This window comes from Misgurnus anguillicaudatus, chromosome 17 (assembly GCF_027580225.2).
Source record: "Misgurnus anguillicaudatus chromosome 17, ASM2758022v2, whole genome shotgun sequence".
NCBI classification, from domain to species: Eukaryota; Metazoa; Chordata; class Actinopteri; order Cypriniformes; family Cobitidae; genus Misgurnus; species Misgurnus anguillicaudatus.
Window position 1 is genome coordinate 19,988,907 of NC_073353.2, and position 21,207 is coordinate 20,010,113.

The 21,207-nt window shown below is 37.3% G+C and overlaps 1 protein-coding gene across 1 annotated transcript in view; it reads left to right on the forward strand.

Annotated features, from left to right (window-relative positions):
- tmem163a (transmembrane protein 163a) overlaps window positions 1-20,147 on the forward strand; it is a 38,078-nt gene extending 17,931 nt beyond the window's left edge. Inside the window, exons 3-8 of the mRNA XM_073855139.1 lie at window positions 5,421-5,464; window positions 6,016-6,102; window positions 7,876-7,977; window positions 11,982-12,093; window positions 14,549-14,690; window positions 16,920-20,147. Coding sequence (XP_073711240.1) covers window positions 5,421-5,464; window positions 6,016-6,102; window positions 7,876-7,977; window positions 11,982-12,093; window positions 14,549-14,690; window positions 16,920-16,980 — 548 coding nt within the window. The 3' untranslated portion in view covers window positions 16,981-20,147. The remainder of the gene's footprint in view (window positions 1-5,420; window positions 5,465-6,015; window positions 6,103-7,875; window positions 7,978-11,981; window positions 12,094-14,548; window positions 14,691-16,919) is intronic.
- The last annotated feature ends 1,060 nt before the right edge of the window (window positions 20,148-21,207 follow it).

Consider the following 21,207-nt stretch of genomic DNA (forward strand, 5'->3'; position numbering starts at 1 on the left):
CAATTTTGTCATTGCGCCACCTAGTGGTTTTTATGATAGAAATATGGTATTTTTTGCCTAAAACTGCTGCTACACTACAACTAAAATCTTGAGTCATCACGGATTAAGCCTTTAATGGCTTGGAGTATAATCATTGGTGGATGCCAAATCCACTCCCTAGCAACCAATGAGAATACCGTATCAACCATTTTTGCAACAGCTATATTTCTGCATCAGAACATTGTAGAGACATGGGGGTGGGCTCTTTTGACTCATTAACACCACTTTAACATTTTGTGAGCTGAGTATTGACATGGCAAGCACCACTCACATTTCCTTTAGTGTTCTAGTTGTCAATGCTCCTCAAGAAGAGAGGGAGAGATTTAGCTGAATGAGAACACAGCTTTTAAGCTGATAACTGTTATATTATTTTGTCTGAAATCAAGAGAATTTCCTAGGTTCTTTAAACTGCTCATCTGAACTCAACTTTCTTCTGTGCCCTTTTTGGCTTGAACCCGGTAATTGCTGCTTGCAGCTATATTTTATAGTTATTTTTATTGCAAGTGAAGATCTCTGTAGTTGTTCAATAAGAATGTGAACAGTTGGAAACAGTTTCTGAAAATCAAATTATATCAAACCCAAATCAAGTCATGCAAGGTTATAAATATGACATCTCACTCACAGAACAAATGACATCAGTTCTATTGTAAGGGGCCGCATATACAGTATGATGCCCATATTTCATATGAAACCTGAGACTCTGCAATTTCTCAATTCTTCCAGCATTTGTTATCCGCACTGGGATGAGTGCAGTAAACTCTACTCTGCATGTGGCAAATGGCCCAGTGCTGATTGTGAATTATTAAAGACAATGTATTACAGCAGGGCTGAGGACGATCATTGCTGGTATGGCGGATTGAAAAATTTGCATTCAGTTGCTTTGCACACACACAAACACTTGAATTGATTTCCTCTTACGACGTGTGACTGTGTGGTGTATTTTGGTGGCTCTGTTACTGTTCTCATTTTAAGTGTGTGATATTAAGAGTGCTTCAGACATCAATATAGCCATAAACCTTTCTCAAGAATCACTTTCTGTGCTGCTATTGTTAATTGGGTTGTGGATTATTTCCGTTCAAAACAAAGCATTAACTGAGCTAAATCATGACAATAAATGTCATAACTCAAACTATAAAGGAAACAGAAGTGAGGATTTGATATGAATATTTAAAGCAAGAAAACAATTCTGACCTCTCCTTGAAATCTAATTAATAAACAGGTGGTTTAACTGTCGTCTCTGGCCACCATTGAAATTCATAGCACACACAGTCTTACTAGAAAATGACAGCCTCGGTTAGTTCAGCTCCTTTGAGACGAGGATTAGAAAGATGAAAAGCCATTGGCCATTATCAGCCCACAGCAAAGAGAGAAAGGATATTCACATCATTTCTCATTCATTACAAATAGGCTTTCTATGTGAAGATGATTTTAAAATGGTGAGTTGCAAACAGGAGTCTATAGTGTTATTACAAGCTACTTTAATAGCTTTGGTAATGAAATGTAAAATGCTTAAAACGACAGATGTTACCTATTAAAACTCAGTCACGCTCATGGACTAAAGCAGACAAATTGTCACCTGAGACTAGTTTAAAGCGTAACTAAACCCCTGGTCAGAGCCTGACTCCACCCACTGGCAATATTTGAAAAATGCAAGAAAAGTGGGCAGATCCCAACGGAGATAGAGGGGAGGAACTAAGCTCGTACCAAGTGTGTGGTGAGATCGTAACAAGCATAGATATGTATATAAAGGCTAGATGGCTCGTCCGCGCTGCTGGCCAATTGAGTGCAACGTCCGCATTTTAGCATTGAGTTTTAATGATGCAGGTACTTTTAAATGACCATAACTTGCTTAATTTTTTACCGATTTTCAAACGGTTTGGTTTGTTATAAACGTCAAAGATGTACCTATGACACTGCATACCTATACTAAAAATAAAAAATAAATTCATGAAACATGTTAAAGCATCCAGAATTATAGCCACGTTAATAACGTTTGTAAAAACCCAAACCGTTTGAAAATCGGTAGAAAATTGAGCAAGTTATGGTCATTTAAAAGTACCTGCACCATTAAACTCAATGCTACGAGTGAGCGAGCGCCCTGTCGTAAGATGGCCGCCAGGTGATGCCGTTAGGGACTCCGCCTTGAGCCATCTAGCCTTTATATACATATCTATGGTAACAAGGGCGTGGTGAGCTTAAACCTGCTTACGTCACGAGTTCTTTTTTGGACCCAACATCCAATAGGAAAATTCAACTGCAGTACCCACCGTTCAACCTGAAGAGGGCAGCACTCAGACGTTTTGAAACACTTTATATCCAAATGTCAAAAAACTTACTAAAATCAATGAACAGCACCAATAAAGCATCATTCTTACAGATCATTAACTAAAAAAAGTTGGTTTAGGGTTTAGTTACTCTTTAAAATGAATGTGGTATGTGCAAAGTGTGAATCAGAAAAAATGTGCCAACCATTTCGATGCACAACCAAAGCATCGACAATGACAAAACAGGAATAGAAGGTTATGAATTAAGTTTTTTTTTTCTTCAGAGAAACACACAAGGTTATGCAGAACGTTAATTACTGACAGCTGTGTTTATTTATTTATTTATTTGTGTAGTATTGTATTATTATTTTTCTTCTGATCCAAGGTCCTGAGACGACCGTAATTCAAGTCTAGATGCTTTATTAAACACTGTGGTGCTATCAACACATTGCTCTGTTTGTTTGAACGTCCACATCAGCTCAGCAACACTGGCTTAACCAATGGCTTAAGTCTGTGTGGGCACTGTTTGTCTGGACTTCACACATGTGATTGCAATACATGAACTACACCAGCATTTGCTAAAGCTTTAAATAAATTCACCACCTGTTATGTAACAAAACCCAATTTATTTAACTCAACATATTGCTTCCTAAAACTGAAAAAGAAAACAAGAACGACCACATCCACAGACTTGTTGTTTGGCTTTATGGTTCGTGTAAGATATCAAGCAGTGTCTAGCTCTTCTGTTGCTATGACACATGCTGGTTGAGTCTGTCTTTAAAGTTAGAGATCAATAGAACAGTGAGTGTTCTCGACCCAAGAAGGGGGCAGCAAATAAAGCCCATCAAATGCAGGATCACGGTTTGTAAAGTGGAGAGCTTCACATCTATACAGTCAAAGAGCTTCAGCAAAAGCGTTCTGTCAGAACACAGCAGGCAGTCTTTTATAATTCACTTTTTATAAGAGATGCGAAAAGAACAGTAAACAGGACATTTAAATATAGTTTTCATTCTGTCGTTGAGGTTTGGGCTTTTTAATTTTGATAGTGGCTTGCGAATATCTTTGATGTTCAAATAATATTAGTGGTCAGGTTTTCCAAAAAACAAAAAGATTTTAATCTCGACCCTCTAAATTTGGGTTTATTTGGGTTGGTGGTGGCAGTGGCTCAGTGGTTCATGTAGGTTGTCTACAAATTGGAAGGTTGGTTTAATCCCTTTGTTGATGGTATGTATTTACACTTTTAACCCTTTCCCCACCATTGACAAGTTATCTCATCAATTAGGAGAAAACATTTGCATGGAAAACGTGTTCCTGATGAATTGTTATGCTAATCTGCAATACAGCAATTATCCACCAGATGCACTTACCCAATATATGAAAAAAGTGAAGCTAAAAGTTATTTACTAATTTAAAACTCTATGTATGTTTTGATCAACACATCCTCACCCCATGTCGTCAATATTTGACGACACTTGACCATTCGTCAATATGTGACGGGGAGGGTATACCTTTCGCGTCATTTTTTGACGAACTGGGGACTTCAATACTATTACGTCCGTTGCATTCTCTTTCCTATTTTCTTACCATTTTCGCGTCGGTTTAGGGTTAGATTACGCAAAATTAAACAGTGCACGCGAAATTAAACAGTTGTCACCTGGCGGTGGGGTTAGAGTTAGGTACGACAATTGTCACCTGGCGTTGGGGTTAGAGTTAGGTTTGGGTAGGGATGTCATTATGTAAATCTAACCCTAAACCGACGCGAAAACGGCAAGAAAATAGGAAAGAGAATGCAACGGACGTAATAGTATATAGAAAGGTATACCCTCCCCGTCACATATTGACGAATGGTCAAGTGTCGTCAAGTGTTGGCGACATGGGGTGAGGATGGGTTGGTTTTGATAATCATTCTGAATCTGATCTCTAACAAAATTCCTTCACAAAAATGCAATTATTTCAGCTTTTTGCTAAAAAATTATTTTTAAAGAAAAAGACCCATATTTAAGAGTATAAACAAAGAAAAAAAATATAGATATGATGAAATGTTTTTTCTCCCGTTTTGTTTGTTTATTGTTTGTTTGAAAACAGAGGGTCTGTTTTTTCATTTGATACACTCTAAAAATGGCTGGGTTATTTTTGACCCATAATGGGTAAATATTGGACAGAACATGTGCTGGCTTGAAAATGACCCAATGTTGGGTTGTTGTTATGCAACCATGGGGTATAATAACCCAGCAGTTGGGTTAAAATAACCCAGCATTGGGTAAATTTTTAACTCAGAATGTGTTCTTTCCAATATTTACCCATTATGGGTCAAAAATAACCCAGCCATTTTTAGAGTGTATATTATACAGCGGGGAAATTAAGTATTTGACACATCATCATTTTTATCAGTAAGGGGATTTCTAAGTGGGCTATTGACACAAAATTTTCACCAGATGTAGCCATCAAGCCATACAAAGAAATCAGAACATTTAGGTATACAAGTTGAGTCATAATAAATAAAGTGAAATGAAACAGGGAATAAGTATTGAACACACTTTTTAGGCCCTTCAAAGAAAATGTATGACATAAAACATTCTAAAACTTAAAAATTGAATTAAACAAAATATTAAATTTATATAACGTATTCCTGTTGGTTATAGCCTTAATTTCACAGAATTTATGATAAATTAATGTATTTTATAAAATGTCATAAGACTGAATGGTTCTTTGAGGAACCAAAAATTCTTCTTCTATGGCGTTGCTGTGAAGAACTTTTTAAGAGCGTATTGCTGTTTTATTCAAATTATATGTTTTCAAGCTACAAATCAGTTCATGAGCAAAATGTGCTTTTAAACATCCTGTTTAATGTTGTCTCAGGAACACATTGATTCCCAACTGTTGTTGTACCATAAGTATACTTTTCAGTGTACTGTAAACTGTGTTTTGTAGAAATCTGTAAAATACAGTAGCAATCGCTTGTTACTATACTTTTCACCATATAAAGAAGGTGTTGTAAATTAGTCAACTCTATAAAGTGCTGCACCATGCAGTCTCAGAGTCAGAGCCTACTGGTTTATTGTATAAATATAGCTGCATTTTTCTTACACTTCTTCTCTGTTGTTTTGTTTCCCACAGCTGTATCGTTCATGAGGCACAGTGCATCAGCGTTTGGATTTGCTGTAAGTCAAAACAAATATAACAAGCTGCATAAGAGAGCATTAAAGAGATACTGCAGCCAAATATCAAAATTACTCCATGATTTCCTTACCCCCAAGCAATCTGAGATAAAAATGCACATCATCTTTCAGATGAGCACATTTGGAGTTATTTTAGTAAATGTCCTTGCTCTTCCAAGATGGTAGAAACAGGATTTAGGGAACAACTTCTCACTTTTAACAGCAAAACGTGCATTCATCCCTGTTTTTGCCCATTATAAGCTTGGAAAAGCAAGAACACTTACTAAAATAACTTCAAATGTGTTTGTCTGAAAGGTGATGGAGATATGTATTCCGGATGCTTGACGGTGAGTACATTGATATTTGGCTAGATTTTCACTTACATTTTTTTTACATTATGCCTTAAAACCATGTTTTGGACACCAATCTTCTAACCTACAGTATGTTGGATTGATTTTAAAAGACAACAGACTAATATATCACTGGACTGCATATAAAATGGTAAGGTGATCTGATCATTTCTATGGTACTAATGAATCACTGTTGTTTTTCAGTTTGATGCCATGTTAGATGTTCTCTCCTCTGTTATAGTGCTGTGGCGTTATAGCAATGCTGCAGCAGTGCACTCTGCCCATAGAGAATACATGTAAGTAAATATTAAATAATTGACAATAATATTTTGATTGATAATGTTTTTGCACACTATTTTAAAAATCACCTATTCTTAGAATTGTCAATGCTCTTTTTGGTAACATTGTAAATGACTGTAGTTAATAGGAATAGTGTAATATGAATTATTAAATATTTAATAAATGACTCCACCGCAGCTCTGAGGTTAAAGATATTCATTTATAAAACGTCTATAAATGTTTTATTTTAGTCTGATCACTACTAAACCAAGAACATCTTAGGATATAAAGTCTCATTCCCATCGACTAAATTTAGCCAGAAATTCTGTAAAGCATTTATCAGTCTGAAGATGGTTGTGTCATTTATCAAGTTTATTGAGAGATCAAATATCTGCCTTGTTTCTGGCTTTCACCTTGAATGTCTCAATTCAAAAAGCATTACATACATAAAGGCCTCTGCGCTGGTTTCATTTTCAGTCTGTGAGGGGGCTTGTGAATCTCATTTCTTTGGTCAGTGTGTCAGAAAGGAAGATTTATAGAGCAATGATGAATAAGAAGTGAAGGTCTCTGTAGGTCTACCAGGGGCCGCTCATCTTGGACGGAAAATATAAACAAAGTATTTGTAAATCGATTTAGTTCACTATTTCCTATATCTTACAAAGCAGGCAGTAAGTTTAGCTCAAAATACCCCACAGATCATTTGTTATAGCATTACCAACAGACAGTGGTTAAAAATAGATCTGATTCCTGTGAATGTCTGAGACAATAGACAGCAGTGTGCTAACGAACACATTTAGCAAAGGCTTTTGGGTAAAATTAACCAGTCAGTCAGTGGCCGTAGGTGGGGCTTTGTTTGTGTGATGTCACATTAACAAGATAATTAAAACAGCATATCTCATAAGACTGCTTTGGTTTAATAGGGATTAAAAAAGGAGAGGGTGGATTATTTAATTGTAGGGTTAATACACGCCTGAATTGCATTAGTAAATATCAAGTCACTATGGGCTACAGGCGGCTAACTATGCTTGCGAGGCTGGTGTCAGATTTCACACACACTCTACCATGGCGAGCAGAAAAGAGAGAAAGCAATGCAAGGCTGCTCAGCCGTCTTTCAAATTTGTAGTGTGGGTTAATTATTTGCTCAAGTAGATTACATACAAAGTCAATGCAAAGATGCAAATAGACACAAATTTGCGCAGGGCGATGCGACTGAGGAGAATTTTAACTCAAACGGAAAATTCACATGATGCAAAGTAAAATTCTGAGTTATAGAGCAAGGAACGAATGAATATATGTACTGTGTAACACAGCATAACATGATGTTGCACTTTGCAATCTAAATGAAAGTTACTGTACTGCAGTACTAAAAAAAATTGCTAATTTATGTATGTTTATTTTCTTGTATGTTTATTTATCAAAAGTAGATTTTTGGATTTACGTCAAATAAAGAGAATTGCAATTAAAACTTTTTTCCTTCCTAACATCTTACTGTTCCTGTCACCTATAGAATATGTAAAAACCTTGTAATGGGCTAGAACTAAACCGAATACATATTAAACCGTGAACTGTATGCATATTGTTGCTTCCCTAGTTCGTACACACACATGTATGTCCAAAGACCTTGTAAAAGTGGATTTTGCATGTGCCCTAACACTTCCTTTGTGAAAAATTATCCGGCTGGTAGTTCTATATATATTTAGATGTTTAGTCATCCTCTCTGAATCTGGATAAATGTTAACAGAAAGTCAAGGGCCTTATCAACATGAGCTTCCTCTGTTCTCTATCTACATAGCCTGTGTGATACTTGGAGTTATTTTCATCTTGTCCTCTTTGTGTATTTTGGGGAAGGCCATCCATGATCTGGCTGTCAAGCTTCTTCCTGAAGTGGTGAGTGGGTCAATATAATGGTAATATGTAATAATAAATGAATAGTTCACCCAAAAATGAAAATTCTGGAATCATTTACTCATACACAGGTCAGTCCAAAATCATATGAGTGTTTTTTTTTTTAAAGGGACACCCCGCTTTTTTTTTAAATATGCTAATTTTCCAGCTCGTCTAGAGTTAAACATTTAATTTTTACCATTTTGGAATCATTCAGCTGGTCTCCGGGTCTGCCGCTGCCACTTTTATCATAGCTTAGCATAGTCCATTGAATCTTATTAGACCATTAGCATCACACTTAAAATATCCAAAGAGTTTCGATATTTTTTCTATTTAAAACTTGACTCTTCTGTAGTTCCATTGTGTACTAAGCCCGCCAGAAAATTCAAAGTTGTGATTTTTTTAGGCAGATATGGCTAAGAACTATACTCTCAAACTGGTGTAATCATTAAGGACTTTGCTGCTGTAACATGGCTGCAGCAGGCGTAGTGATATTACACACTGCCCGAAAATAGTCCCCTTGGATACTTTCAATTGCAGGGGACTATTTTCAGGCGGTTCTGATTTTTTATTATTACGCCAGAATGAGAGTAAAGTTCCTAGCCATATCTGCCTAGAAAATTGCAACTTTTAATTTTCCGTCGGCCTTAGTACATGAAGTAACTACAGAAGAGTCAATTTTTAAATAGGAAACATATCAAAATTATTTGGTTATTTTTGCACGATGCTAATGGTCTAATAAGATTCAATGGATTGTGCTAAGCCATGCTAAAAGTGGTACCGCCAGGCCCGGAGATCAGCTGAATGGATTACAAAACGGCAAAAATCCAATTAAACTCTAGGGGAGCTGAAAAATGAGCACATTTTCAAAAAAAAGTGGAGTGTCCCTTTAAAATGTCATTAGTAAGGGACTGAAGCTTTCAAGCTCCACATATTGTATTGGATGTAAAGTGTTACTTTTCCTTTTAGGAACATCATTAGAGTGATTTAATAATGACAAAAATAAGGGAAAATTATGAATTTTAATTTTGGTTGAACTATTAAGGCGAATCTTGCTAAACTAAAATAAGTATTTTAAACCCACTAGTCAGATGTGGATTTTTCACTATATAGCTAACAGCAGTCTGTTCAGTCATCATTCATTAATAATTCTGGGACTGGCTTCATTCCAGTGAGCTGCTGGATAATTATTTCAGAGGTTGTGATGGTTTTGCAATTTAATCTTCTTTAATTTAATCTGTTTTACACTTCTGATAAATCTGTTATCAAAACCCTACAACAGAACATGTATTCTCACAATCCCCTATCAACCTAAGGTTTATTGATGGTCAGATCCAGAGCAATCATCTCTGCATCACAATATACTGTATCATCTATGTTTATGTTCACATATACATACTCTAGACCACTGGTTCCCAACCCAGGATCCGATATACTTTGTTATCAAATAAAGATGCATAAACGTTCCACTAATCATTTTATACACTTTTTTTAATCATATGCTTACAATGCCAAGATAAAATAATAATACATATTTTGCTTGCTCTATCTCAACTTGCTTCTCAATGTAACAGCAAAATCAAGAGGAAAGTTGGATGCAAATGGCTGGGGGGGCTCAGATTGGCGTTTTCAAGGAAAAAGGTTGGGAACCACTGCTCACATACAAGAGCTAAGCTACAAAACCACCAGTGCAACTCTTACAGAAGTTCGTATCTTAGTAAAATTTTGAAATTTAAATCTATTGATTCGTGTTCATGGACACAAACTTTTCGTATTTTTCATGTCACTCAGCACAATAGTTTGAGCTGGTTCGTTCACCATAGTAATGGTTCACTCTAAAAATGGCTGGGTTATTTTTGACCCATAATGGGTAAATATTGGACAGAACAATTTTTAACCCAGCACGTGTTCTGTCCAATATTTACCCATTGACTATGAGTCAAAAATAACCCAGCCATTTTTATAGTGGACTCATCGGTACTGTTTACTCTTAGATTTGAGAGATTTGAGTGTCAGAGTGACACTGGTTTAAAAATAAATTAAAAATGAGAGAGAGAGAAAAAACAATACAGCGTCTGTGTTGTAACTTGGTGCAGGCACAAAAAATACTTTCTGTTGAAATACATTACACTTTCAGAAAAATAGGTCCAAGCTATCAATGAGCAGTAACCTCTAAAAAAAAGTCAGATACTTTATGTCATATAGGCTACAGATATGCATACATTTGGTACCAATATGTAGCTTTGAGGTATATGCACTCTTTGATACCAATATGTAAATGTACACTCCTAAGGTGCAAACGTGTACTTTTTGACAGGGTGCTACCCCCGTGACAGCTAGGGACCCTTTTTGACCATTTTTAAACACGCGCTGAGAGACATGAAGAAAGAGGACAATCGTGTTCAAGAACATGAACCAATAGATTTTGTGACTATAACAAAATAGTTACCAGTGGTGGCTGGTGACTTCTCTTCCGAGTGGCGTGACTTCAAAATTTGTGTTCCTTGGGTCATGTAAACCATGTGCATCATGCTTCTTGTCAAAATATGTGCCTACACATGCTTTGAAAGGGTTTATGATAAAAGATTTTAATGTTCACGAAATACTCGCGAGGCACTTACTTAACACTAAACTCAGATTACACATGAGATTAAGCAAGAATCTGGCAAACGCGAGCGTCACTTTTATCATGAGTGTGCAGCAGGCACTTATTTTGACAAGACGCATGAAGCATATAAGTTTACTTGACGTGCATATGACGAACAACACACACAACGGGCTAAATGCATGTTGTGACGTGCTTCGCCCTCAAAAAATAAGTCCTGGCCACCGCTAATAGTTACACTACACTGTTTGTTTCCAATCACAGCATATGCATCTCACAAAACAACACTGACAGTGCATGTCTGTGGCAAAATATACATTCCTCTGCATGTCCTACTTCATAATGTAATTCAACTCATTCATGAGTTTCAGCTCTTTGTGAAAAAGCCGAGGGGAGTTAAACATTATCTGCTCTTCTGGATAAATGACTCTTCCTGTTAAATATGTGGCCGGTTTGATAAATGAAAAGATGACTCTGACATTGTCTTGTTTTGAATGGATTCTTGTCATGTTTTGGTTCAAGCACCATAATGAAACTCCACTGGAGCTGATTTTAATGATGGATTTGTGCTGGCTGTAAGCCCTCTAATTTCATCCATTTTGTTCTGTTGCACTTGGATAAATTTCCATTCGGAAATGGGCTTCCATCATTTTTAAAACTCTCTTTTTGGCATTCGTTTGGAATTTTTTTTCCTCTCACATTCATTAGTCTCTTAATTTAATCACCTGGCCCTTCCTGTCAGTACACTTCACTGACAAACGCACTGAACCTCTGGTGTCTTCAGCTGTGTGATCCAATTTATCTAAATTGGCAGTCTCAGCTGGCTGGTCTGCAGCTTAAGAGATGAAAGTCTGAACTTCAACACGTCCCTTGTCTCTCAGCTGTTACTTACAGATAAAGGTCTCTGAACAGACCGGCTGAATAGAAATGTAGGAGAAGTTGTTCTGGATATGTGTGGGTGAGCAAGACAGGAAAGAAATAAAGAGAAGCAGGAGAGACAAAACCAGCTTTAGTTCATTTTTGATGTATTTTTTTGAGTAGTATAAACAGGACATTCATTATTGTTTATTTCATAATGCACCACTGATATATAATGCTTGACTATATATTTTCTCATTTGTACTTACACTAACATTTGACATATAAGTGTTATCCTTATTACAAATGTTCAATTTATACATAAAAATTTATTCACCAATTAAGTAATTGGTTTTCATCCACATTCTTGGTTTTAAAGATGTTTAGTAATGTTGTATATATATATGTGTGTGTATATATACCTCATATATACACCTTTCGTATATATACACCTTATACCTTTCAACATATGTGTATATATACACAGTATGTTAATCTCTACATTTCTGCTGTGAAAATGGCTTTATTTGTCTTCTCTCATCAGGATGACTTTCTGTTTAGTGTTTCCATTGTCAGTGGCATCATATGTATCATTCTTGCTGTTGCCAAGTTTATGCTGGGCAGGATTTTGACCAGCAGAGCCCTCATAACTGATGGTATGGCACACACACTCATTAACACACAATATTAGCAACCTGTACTACACTGTAAAGAGTTAAATCTGCTCTACTTAAAAAAAACTTACCTAAAAATATTTTTATAAACTTCAAGTGAACATTTTTAATTAGTAAGAAAATTTAAGTTGAAAAAATGTTTCATTTCACGCTTTACCAATTGAAGTTTTTTTTTCTAGTTGATCCAACTTTTACTTTTTACAGTGCAAGTCTTTATAAACCTTAGAGGCAATGTTTCTATAACAACCCAAGCTTACTCGCCATACAGTACGTACCTCTGCCTATATTTCTGCATAGCCTACACTCACCTAAAGGATTATCAGGAAAACCTGTTAAATTTCTCATTAATGCAATTATCTAAACAACCAATCACATGGCAGTTGCTTCAATGCATTTAGGGGTGTGTCCTGGTCAAGACAATCTCCTGAACTCCAAACTGAATGTCAGAATGGGGGAAAAAAGGTGATTTGAGTGTGGCATGGTTGTTGGTGCCAGACGGGCCGGTCTGAGTATTTCACAGTCTGCTCAGTTACTGTGATTTTCACGCACAACCATTTCTAGGGTTTACAAAGAATGGTGTGAAAAGGGAAAACATCCAATATGCGGCGTCCTGTGGGACGAAAATGCCTTGTTGATGCTAGAGGTCAGAGGAGAATGTGCAAACTGATTTAAGCGGATACAAGAGCAACTTTAACTGAAATAACCACTCGTTACACCTGTAGTATGCAGCAAAGCATTTGTGAAGCCACAACACGCACAACCTTGAGGCAGATGGGCTACAACAGCAGAAGACCCCACCGGGTACCACTCATCTCCACTTCAAATAAGAAAAAGAGGCTACAATTTTCACGAGCTCACCAAAATTAGACAGTTGAAGACTGGAGAAATGTTGCTTGGTCTGATGAGTTTCGATTTCTGTTGAGACATTCAGATGGTAGAGTCAGAATTTGACGTAAACAGAATGAGAACATGGATCCATCATGCTTTGTTACCACTTTGCAGGCTGGTGGTGGTGGTGTAATGGTATGGCGGATGTTTTCTTGGCACACTTTAGGCCCCTTAGTGCCAATTGGGCATCATTTAAATTCCACAGCCTACCTTGGCATTGTTTCTAAACCATGTCCATCCCTTTATGACCACCATGAACCCATCCTCTGATGGCTACTTCCAGCAGGATAATGCACCATGTCACAAAGCTCAAATCATTTCAAATTGGTTTCTTGAACATGAGTTCGCTGTACTAAAATGGCCCCCACAGTCACCAGATCTCAACCCAATAGAGCATCTTTGGGATGTGGTGGAACGAGAGCTTCGTGCCCTGAATGTGCATCCTACAAATCTCCATCAACTGCAAGATACTATCCTATCAATATGGGCCAACATTTCTAAAGAATGCTTTTTAGCACCTTGTTGAATCAACGCCACATAGAATTAAAACAGTTCTGAAGGCGAAAGGGGGGTCCAACCCAGTATTAGTGTGGTGTTCCTAATAATCCTTTAGGTGAGTGTAAATACAATGCGCCACATATACATATTTCAGCATCTTTCAATGGAATGTCCAATAGAGGTGTTTGGTTTTTGTCAATTTTGACGGTGGAAAGTTATGAAGCACAGAAATGCACAGCATGCCTAGCGACTTATGGTGTCCTTGTGGGTTAATTTTAATAAAAGACATCCAATTAATACATTTTCCTGGAAACACGTTCTTGACATACCCTTATCAGAACACGATCAATAATGACATTTATCCACTACAGCCACACAAGCATGAACTAAAGAATATACGCCAATTATGTTCAGTATTGTCTGCTTTGTAACCTTGAATGAACCCACATCAAAACTGACACTCCAACCGAAAGATGCAGCAAGATATGTATCAGGGGCAATGTATTTCAGGTTAGGCAGAGGTACGTAATTCCAATGAGACGTAGGTCTATTACCAACCACTTTGAACTGTTGAGTCATATACGTATCTGTATTTATTCCTTTAAACAAACTGCTTCTGACAGTTGGAATCTAAGGAAACATGAATATCTCCTATAGGACACCTCTGAAAAAATGACTGCACATGTCTGTTTGGCGCGTTAACACTTGCTATTATTCTCACATTTGTCTCTGGTGGGTCCAATCACAAGTGGTGAGAGGAGTGAGATTTCTGTTTACACCTGCTATTCATGTGCATTTCAAAAGTGTCTCCTGTGACCACTTGTGATCAGATTTAATCTAGGAGAAAAACCAACTGTGAAAGTGTTGTAAAAAGACATTATCGTGTTATTACAGAGTAGTTTGATAAAAAAGAGCTTTTTCTGAATGCAATAAAGTGTTACCAACATCATTCTCCTATTTAATGATTTTTGTGGCAGCTTGCTGTATAATTTGGAAGATTGATGAGCTAACAGAAAATCTAATGATGTCGCATTTGATTTTCTTTTATTAGGGTTTAATTCTTTGGTTGGAGGCATCATGGGCTTTTCAATCCTTATTAGCGCTGAGGTGTTTAAACATCACCAAAATGTTTGGTATCTGGATGGAACCGCCGGGGTCCTGATTGGACTCATCATTCTAGCTTATGGGATCAAGTAAGAATATTCAATCTATTACCTGCAGAGCATAATAATGTTTTAAAAGGGACATTTCACAAGGGTTTTTTAAGATGTAAAATAAATCTTCGGTGTCCCCAGAGTACATACAGTATGTGACGTTCTAGCTCAAAATACCATATAGATAATTTATTATAACATGTTAAAATTGACACTTTGTAGGTGTGAGCAAAAATGTGCCGTTTTTGGGTGTGTCCTTTAAAATGCAAATGAGCTCATCTATGCACTAATGGCGCTTTTCCATTCCATAGTAACCCATGGTTTGGTTTGGGTCAGGTCAGCTCACCTCACTTTGGCTTGGTTAGCTTTTCCATCGAGTTTAGTAACACTTCTGAGTGGAAGAGAATATGGGCGCGTCGTTATATTTGCGCTGCCTACTGCTGTGACATTATACAAGTGAGAACGTCGTTGGAATACATCCCCATACACATTAATTTAACGTTATTTCTCAGTCCGCCACAAAAGTAAAATTGGCAAATAGATGTTTACACATTGCAGTTATCACTTCCTCTGTCTCACATGACAGTTTCTGTACAAACACCCGTGGCGTCAGTCAACACACTCCACTGAGCCTCATTCAAGTTGCATTTAAGCATATATGCGGACGTGCGCGTCGCCAATGTGCTGCCACCAGTGTTGGGTAAGTTACTCAAAAAAGTAATTAATTACTAGTTACTAATTACATCTTCAATCATGTAATTATATTACTTTACAAATTACTCTCTCCAAAAATTATTTAATTACTTATTACTAATTACTTTCAAAATCCTATTTAGTACATGATACAAGGATAGGCTTGATATAGCTCGAAGAAATAATATATAAAAATACATCAATTAACCTGATCCCACTTAAGTGTCCAATTCTCTCTATTAACTAATTATTACTTTTGCCTTAATATACTCCAACTACTGCTTATTAATACTAAAGAAGTTGTTAATTTTAAGTATTGGTAGAATTGGGGACGGTTAAGGACATAGAATAAGGTTTTGCAGAATGAGGCATTAATATGTGCTTTTAAGTATTAATAAACAGCCAGCATCTCATTAATATTAATGCTAATAATCAACCAGTTAATAGTGAGAATTGTAAACTTAAACCATGTTAAATCCACTATTGTATTATAGTATACATAATTGTTTTACAGTCCATACACAGTATTTAGTTACATCAGAAGTAACTGTAATTAGATTACAAGAAAAATAAGAGTAATTCCTTACTTTACTTTTTCAAGGGAAAAGTAATTAAATTACAGTAACTAATTACTTAGTAACTAGTTACACCCAACACTGGCTGCCACAAACTGCAAGTCTGGAAAAAAACTGGTATGGTGTTCCTGATTGTCAACCTGTGGATGTTTTTCATTGCTAAAAGGGAGTTTGGGAACTTATAGCAGAGTACAGATGACAACATGTTTGCTCGAGACAGCGCAAGCTAGCATGATGGTAAAGCTAATCTTTTACATTATAGTGATGACACAGGTAGTGACAATTCTCTCAGACCAATCAGTGATCTACAGTGTTTTCGCATCACATTTTGGTATCAGCTCGGGTCGCTTGAATCCCCAACTTTTTTGGTCCTACAAAAGTACTTCGTTCTGCACCCAGTTGAAAAACCACCAAAAGTAAGCTGACCCAAACCTTAGGGTAGTATGCAATGGAAAAGCGCCATAAATAGCAGTGGCGTGGTTGGATAATGCAGATTAAGGGGCGGTATTATCCCCTTCTGACATCACAAGGGGAGCCAAATATCAATGACCTATTTTTTCACATGCTTGTGGAGAATGGTTTACCAAAACTAAGTTACTGGGTTGTTCTTTTACACATTTTCTAGCTAGGTTGATAGTAGCACTGGGGACCCACTTATAGCACTTAAAAACATCAGATTTTCTGAAGAGTTTCGTTGCAAAAAGAGATAACTCTGTTTTTTAAATCTTTTAAATTTTCAGAAATCTCATTTTTTGGTGTGCATTCTAATTAATATCAATTCAAATACGGCTAAGTAGCACCATAAAACAAAATAATAACATGAAAATAAACATGTTTTGACAAAATTTTTTAAAACGGAGTTATCTCGTTTTGCAACGAAAGTCTTCATATATCCCCTTTAATGTCCTCTAAAACTTTTAGAGAGAAAATGTGGTTTTAAAGGCATTGGTCCTTGCAATGCGGGTCTCACTGAGGTTCTCATAGCACTTCTCTCCTGCAGGCTGCTGATTGACATGGTACCACGAGTAAGACAGACTCGAAACTATGAGCGCTTTGAGTAAACCTGGATCAGAGAAGAAAGGCAACGGTATGGATCCATCCATGCTGAGATACCACCCCCACCCTCTGCTCCTCCCCTGCCTCTCTCTCATCACACCCAAAGACATCCAAGAATAAAGTCTGCTGGCAGCCAATTCAGCATCATGATCAGTACTCATCACACTTTTGATCTCATGATGTCCTCTTTCACACAGCATAAAATCTTGTGGGTGAATAAGGGGGAATTAACATAAATGCAGAGCTAAAGGGGGAAACACTAAGTCCAGGCACTTTCTTTAACATGAGATTCTGATTTTAAAGAGAGATGTGCATTTATAGTGTCCATATAGTCTTCTTGCCACATTTTTAAATACTGTTTCGCTTTCATATTTTGGAGTAAATTTTGATCTCTGTATAATTAATGTCAATGTGTATTTAAAACTATTTGCAGCTTTTAATGCACTAAGCATTAGTGATATCTCTATAGACAGCCAGCATTCATCGTTTCTTCCCTCCCAAAATGAATATATTATACACGATGTATGGTATGTTAATATTTGACTGTAAAATATTGTATATAATCTTTCAGAGCACTTCCAGTACTCATTCAATAATGAAAGCACATTAAACATGCACTGGGGCGACAAGTGCATATTAAAGGTTTCTCTCATCCACAGTTCAGGGTCCACAGGTATCTGTGAAGGGGGATAACAATACAGATTACGATTACACTGAGCCTGTATGTGTTGATAATGGAAATGTTCAACCAGCACAAACCCCTCAATATGAGTTGTGGTTAATAATAGCTTGACTCCTATCCAAACATCACCAATACAGCAAAAATAGCTAAATGTGGTAACATTTCTGGTTTTCTTTCTAAATTTAAGAATCTTTTATAAACATGCCTTAGAAAAAGACATTACTGGTGTGTATATTGAGACCAATTAATGGCATATATTTTAAGATTTGTCAGTGCAAGTTATTTTTAGTTGAGACAGCTCAAACATGTGACTAGGACTAGCCTTAAAGGGACATTGCACGATTAAAAAAGATGCTGGTTTTCCAGCTCCTCTAGAGTTAAACATTTTAGGGTGTTTTCACATATAGTTCATTTTAAAAGAACCAAACCCAGTTCACTTAAAGTGAACCAGAAAAGGAACTAGCTGAATGTGACCTCAGTCCTTTTGGTGTTCACAATATAGTGGACTCAAAAGAGGACCTAGTTCTTTTTTAGTCCTCTTCAGAACTGAAGTGATCTCAGACCCTTTCTTGTTCACATCACAACTTCATACGAACTCAGACCCCAGCTTTCTGTGATTTTGATACAATGTCAAAACCACACGCGAAATGGACCGGGACCTAATTGATTTCACATATCAAAAAGAAATCGAACCACAAAAGAACCCAGAGGCGAACCGTACTCAGACCATCACACTTTTGACCACCTCCAGACGTGGTTTGAGTTCGGTTTGCTTTTGGGTCCTTTTAGGGGGGTGTTTGGAGGGCTCAAGGGAACTAGGTGTGAAAACACCCACCATTTTAGAATCCATTCGGCCGATCTCTGGGTCTGGCGCTGGCACTTGTGGCATGGCTTGGCACAGTCCATTGGATCTGATTAGACCATTAGCATCGCAACTAAAAACAAAAACAAAGAGTTTCGATATTTTTCCTATTTGGGGCTTGACTCTTCTGTGGTTGCATCGTGTACTTAGACTGGCGGAGGTTTGGAAGTTGCGGTTTTCTGGGCAGGTGTGGCTGGGAACTGTGCTCTCATTCTGGCGTGGTGATCAAGGACTTTGCTGCCGAACCATGGATGCAGGGGGCCCAGTGATGTTACGCAGCAGCCGAAAATAGTCCCCTACCATTGAAAGTTACTAAGGCCCTGTCCCAAATGGCGCACTTCATGTGGACTTTCGATCTCGTGGCCTTAAATTGCGTGTGCTTGCTTAGTCTACGAGTCCGTTGGGTGTCCCATCTGTCATTTTTGCGCTTCGAAGTGTGCTCATCAGCGCCCCCTTTGCCCCCTTGATGCGATCTTCGGCGAAGCACGCACTGCAGCAGGCTTCGCGCACTTTACCAACCCAGAAGTCCTTGCGAAAGAGTATTCAGACCAATCAGACGATGGAAGGGAGGAGTTCACACTGATGGGAAACTTCTCTTCGTATTTCCGGCGTGATGCTCAAGTCTGTCCCAAAATACGACTCTGGTGCACCCACGTAGACTCACATCAAGGGTCCCTAAAGTCTGCACTACATGATGTCATCAAAGTGTGGACTCTGAGGAGGACCACATGTCCGGAGTGTGCCATTTGGGACAGGGCCTGATGGGACTATTTTCAGGCAGTGCATAGTGTCACTGCGCCTGCTGCAGCCATGTTGCATTAGCGGGGTCCTTGATTGTTGCGCTAGGGTGAGAGTGTGGTTCCTAGCCATATATGCATGGAGGATCGCAGCTTTTGATTTTCTGTCGGTCTTATTGCGCAGAGTAACTACAGAGGAGTCATGTTTTGAGTGGGAAAAATATTGAAACTCTTTGGTTAATTTTTTTTGGGCGATGCTAATGGTCTGGTCGGATTCGGTGGATTGTGCTGGGCTATGCTGGGGGTGCTGGCGCCGGACCCGGAGATCAGCTGAATGGATAAAAATCAAATGTTTAACTCTAGGGAAGCTGGAAAATGGGCATATTTTCAAAAAAAGTGGAATGTCCCTTTAAGCATTGTCTGTAAAACAGGGTGTTAGTCTTATTTTATATGTAGCAATCTTAAAAGCAGCAATTAATCTGATTAACCTTTTGTTATGTGGGGATCTATTATAAAGTTTGCCAGCTTAAATTGAATTTATCAGCTATTCTTTAGTGCCAGGTTAGATGATGGCTTGAACAGGTTGAAATATTGTCTGATGCACAAATGATTGATTCTGGCTTTAGGGGACAGATAAAGTACGAATGATTGGTGGGTTATGATGAGCTTGTGAAGAGGGCGTGTAGTCCACAATGTAAAACAATACATTGTGAATATGAAGCACATTTAAGTAGCACACTGTTTAACAATACTAATGTGAAATACGAGTTTTCATCTTTAATTTGTTTATTTATAATAACCCCATATATCTGCAGGATAAACCCTCTGACAAGCACAGTAAATTCATTTCTGTTATTTTTTACTAGTGATGAAAGCAATTTAGCAGTTGTGGGAAACATTTCTTTACAAAGTATCATACACACGTATTTATTCATTACATACTATGTATTATTATAAAGAATATAGTGTATACGCAGCACTTGATCGTTTTAAACGTCTTCTGTTGTCTGTCTCATACATTTGGGACTGAAATGTAACTGAATGTACATGACTGTGATGAATTCGCAGCTGACCTACACTCAAATGCTGGGTTGTTTCAGGGTCAAATATTGACAAACCCAACAATTGGGTTCATTTCAACCCATGTGCTAGATTGTTTAACCCTTAGTTGAGTAACAACAACCCAGAATAATGTTAATTAAAACCCAACTGTTGTCCATATTTGACCCAACTATATGTTGAAACAACCAAGGATTTTTTTGACTGTATTGCACACTGATGTATCAAGTACAACAATAATATCAGACAATCACAAGCCTAGAAATAATCTTTTGTGTACTGCTGAATGTGATTTCATCTCAAGAGGGAAACTTGACATATTTGTGCTGTTTAAATTATCAGGACAAAATGGTTAGTTTTAATGTATTTATTATGGATATTGATATACAGGTGAAGCTATTGGCACATGATGTATTACAATGGTGTTATGTTCATTTCATTTATGCATCAATTGACATATTTTGTTAACTTGAATGTTTTTCAAATTCAGTGTTTCATACTGTATTGAATCAGACTGTATATGTGTATACACTGCCAATGGTGACTATATTATTTTAATGTGCCGAATGCTATATTTTGTTTACACAATTTGGTATTAAGTACTAACAATATTCAAATGTCAGATCACTTTTTATTGTTTATTTGCATTATTCTGTTCTCATTTGTCACTATATTTACATTTATGCATTTTTATCCAAAGCACCTTATACGTGCATATTATACGTACATTATGTATGTTCTCTGGCTTCAAATCCACAACCTTTTGCACTGTTAATGCTCAAACACTGAGCTACAGGAAAACTCATTAGTCGTATTGTGCTGGTTTGTAAATCTCTACACATGTGTACAGTAGATCCTAATGTATCATCAACCAATGTTGGAGAATGGTGTT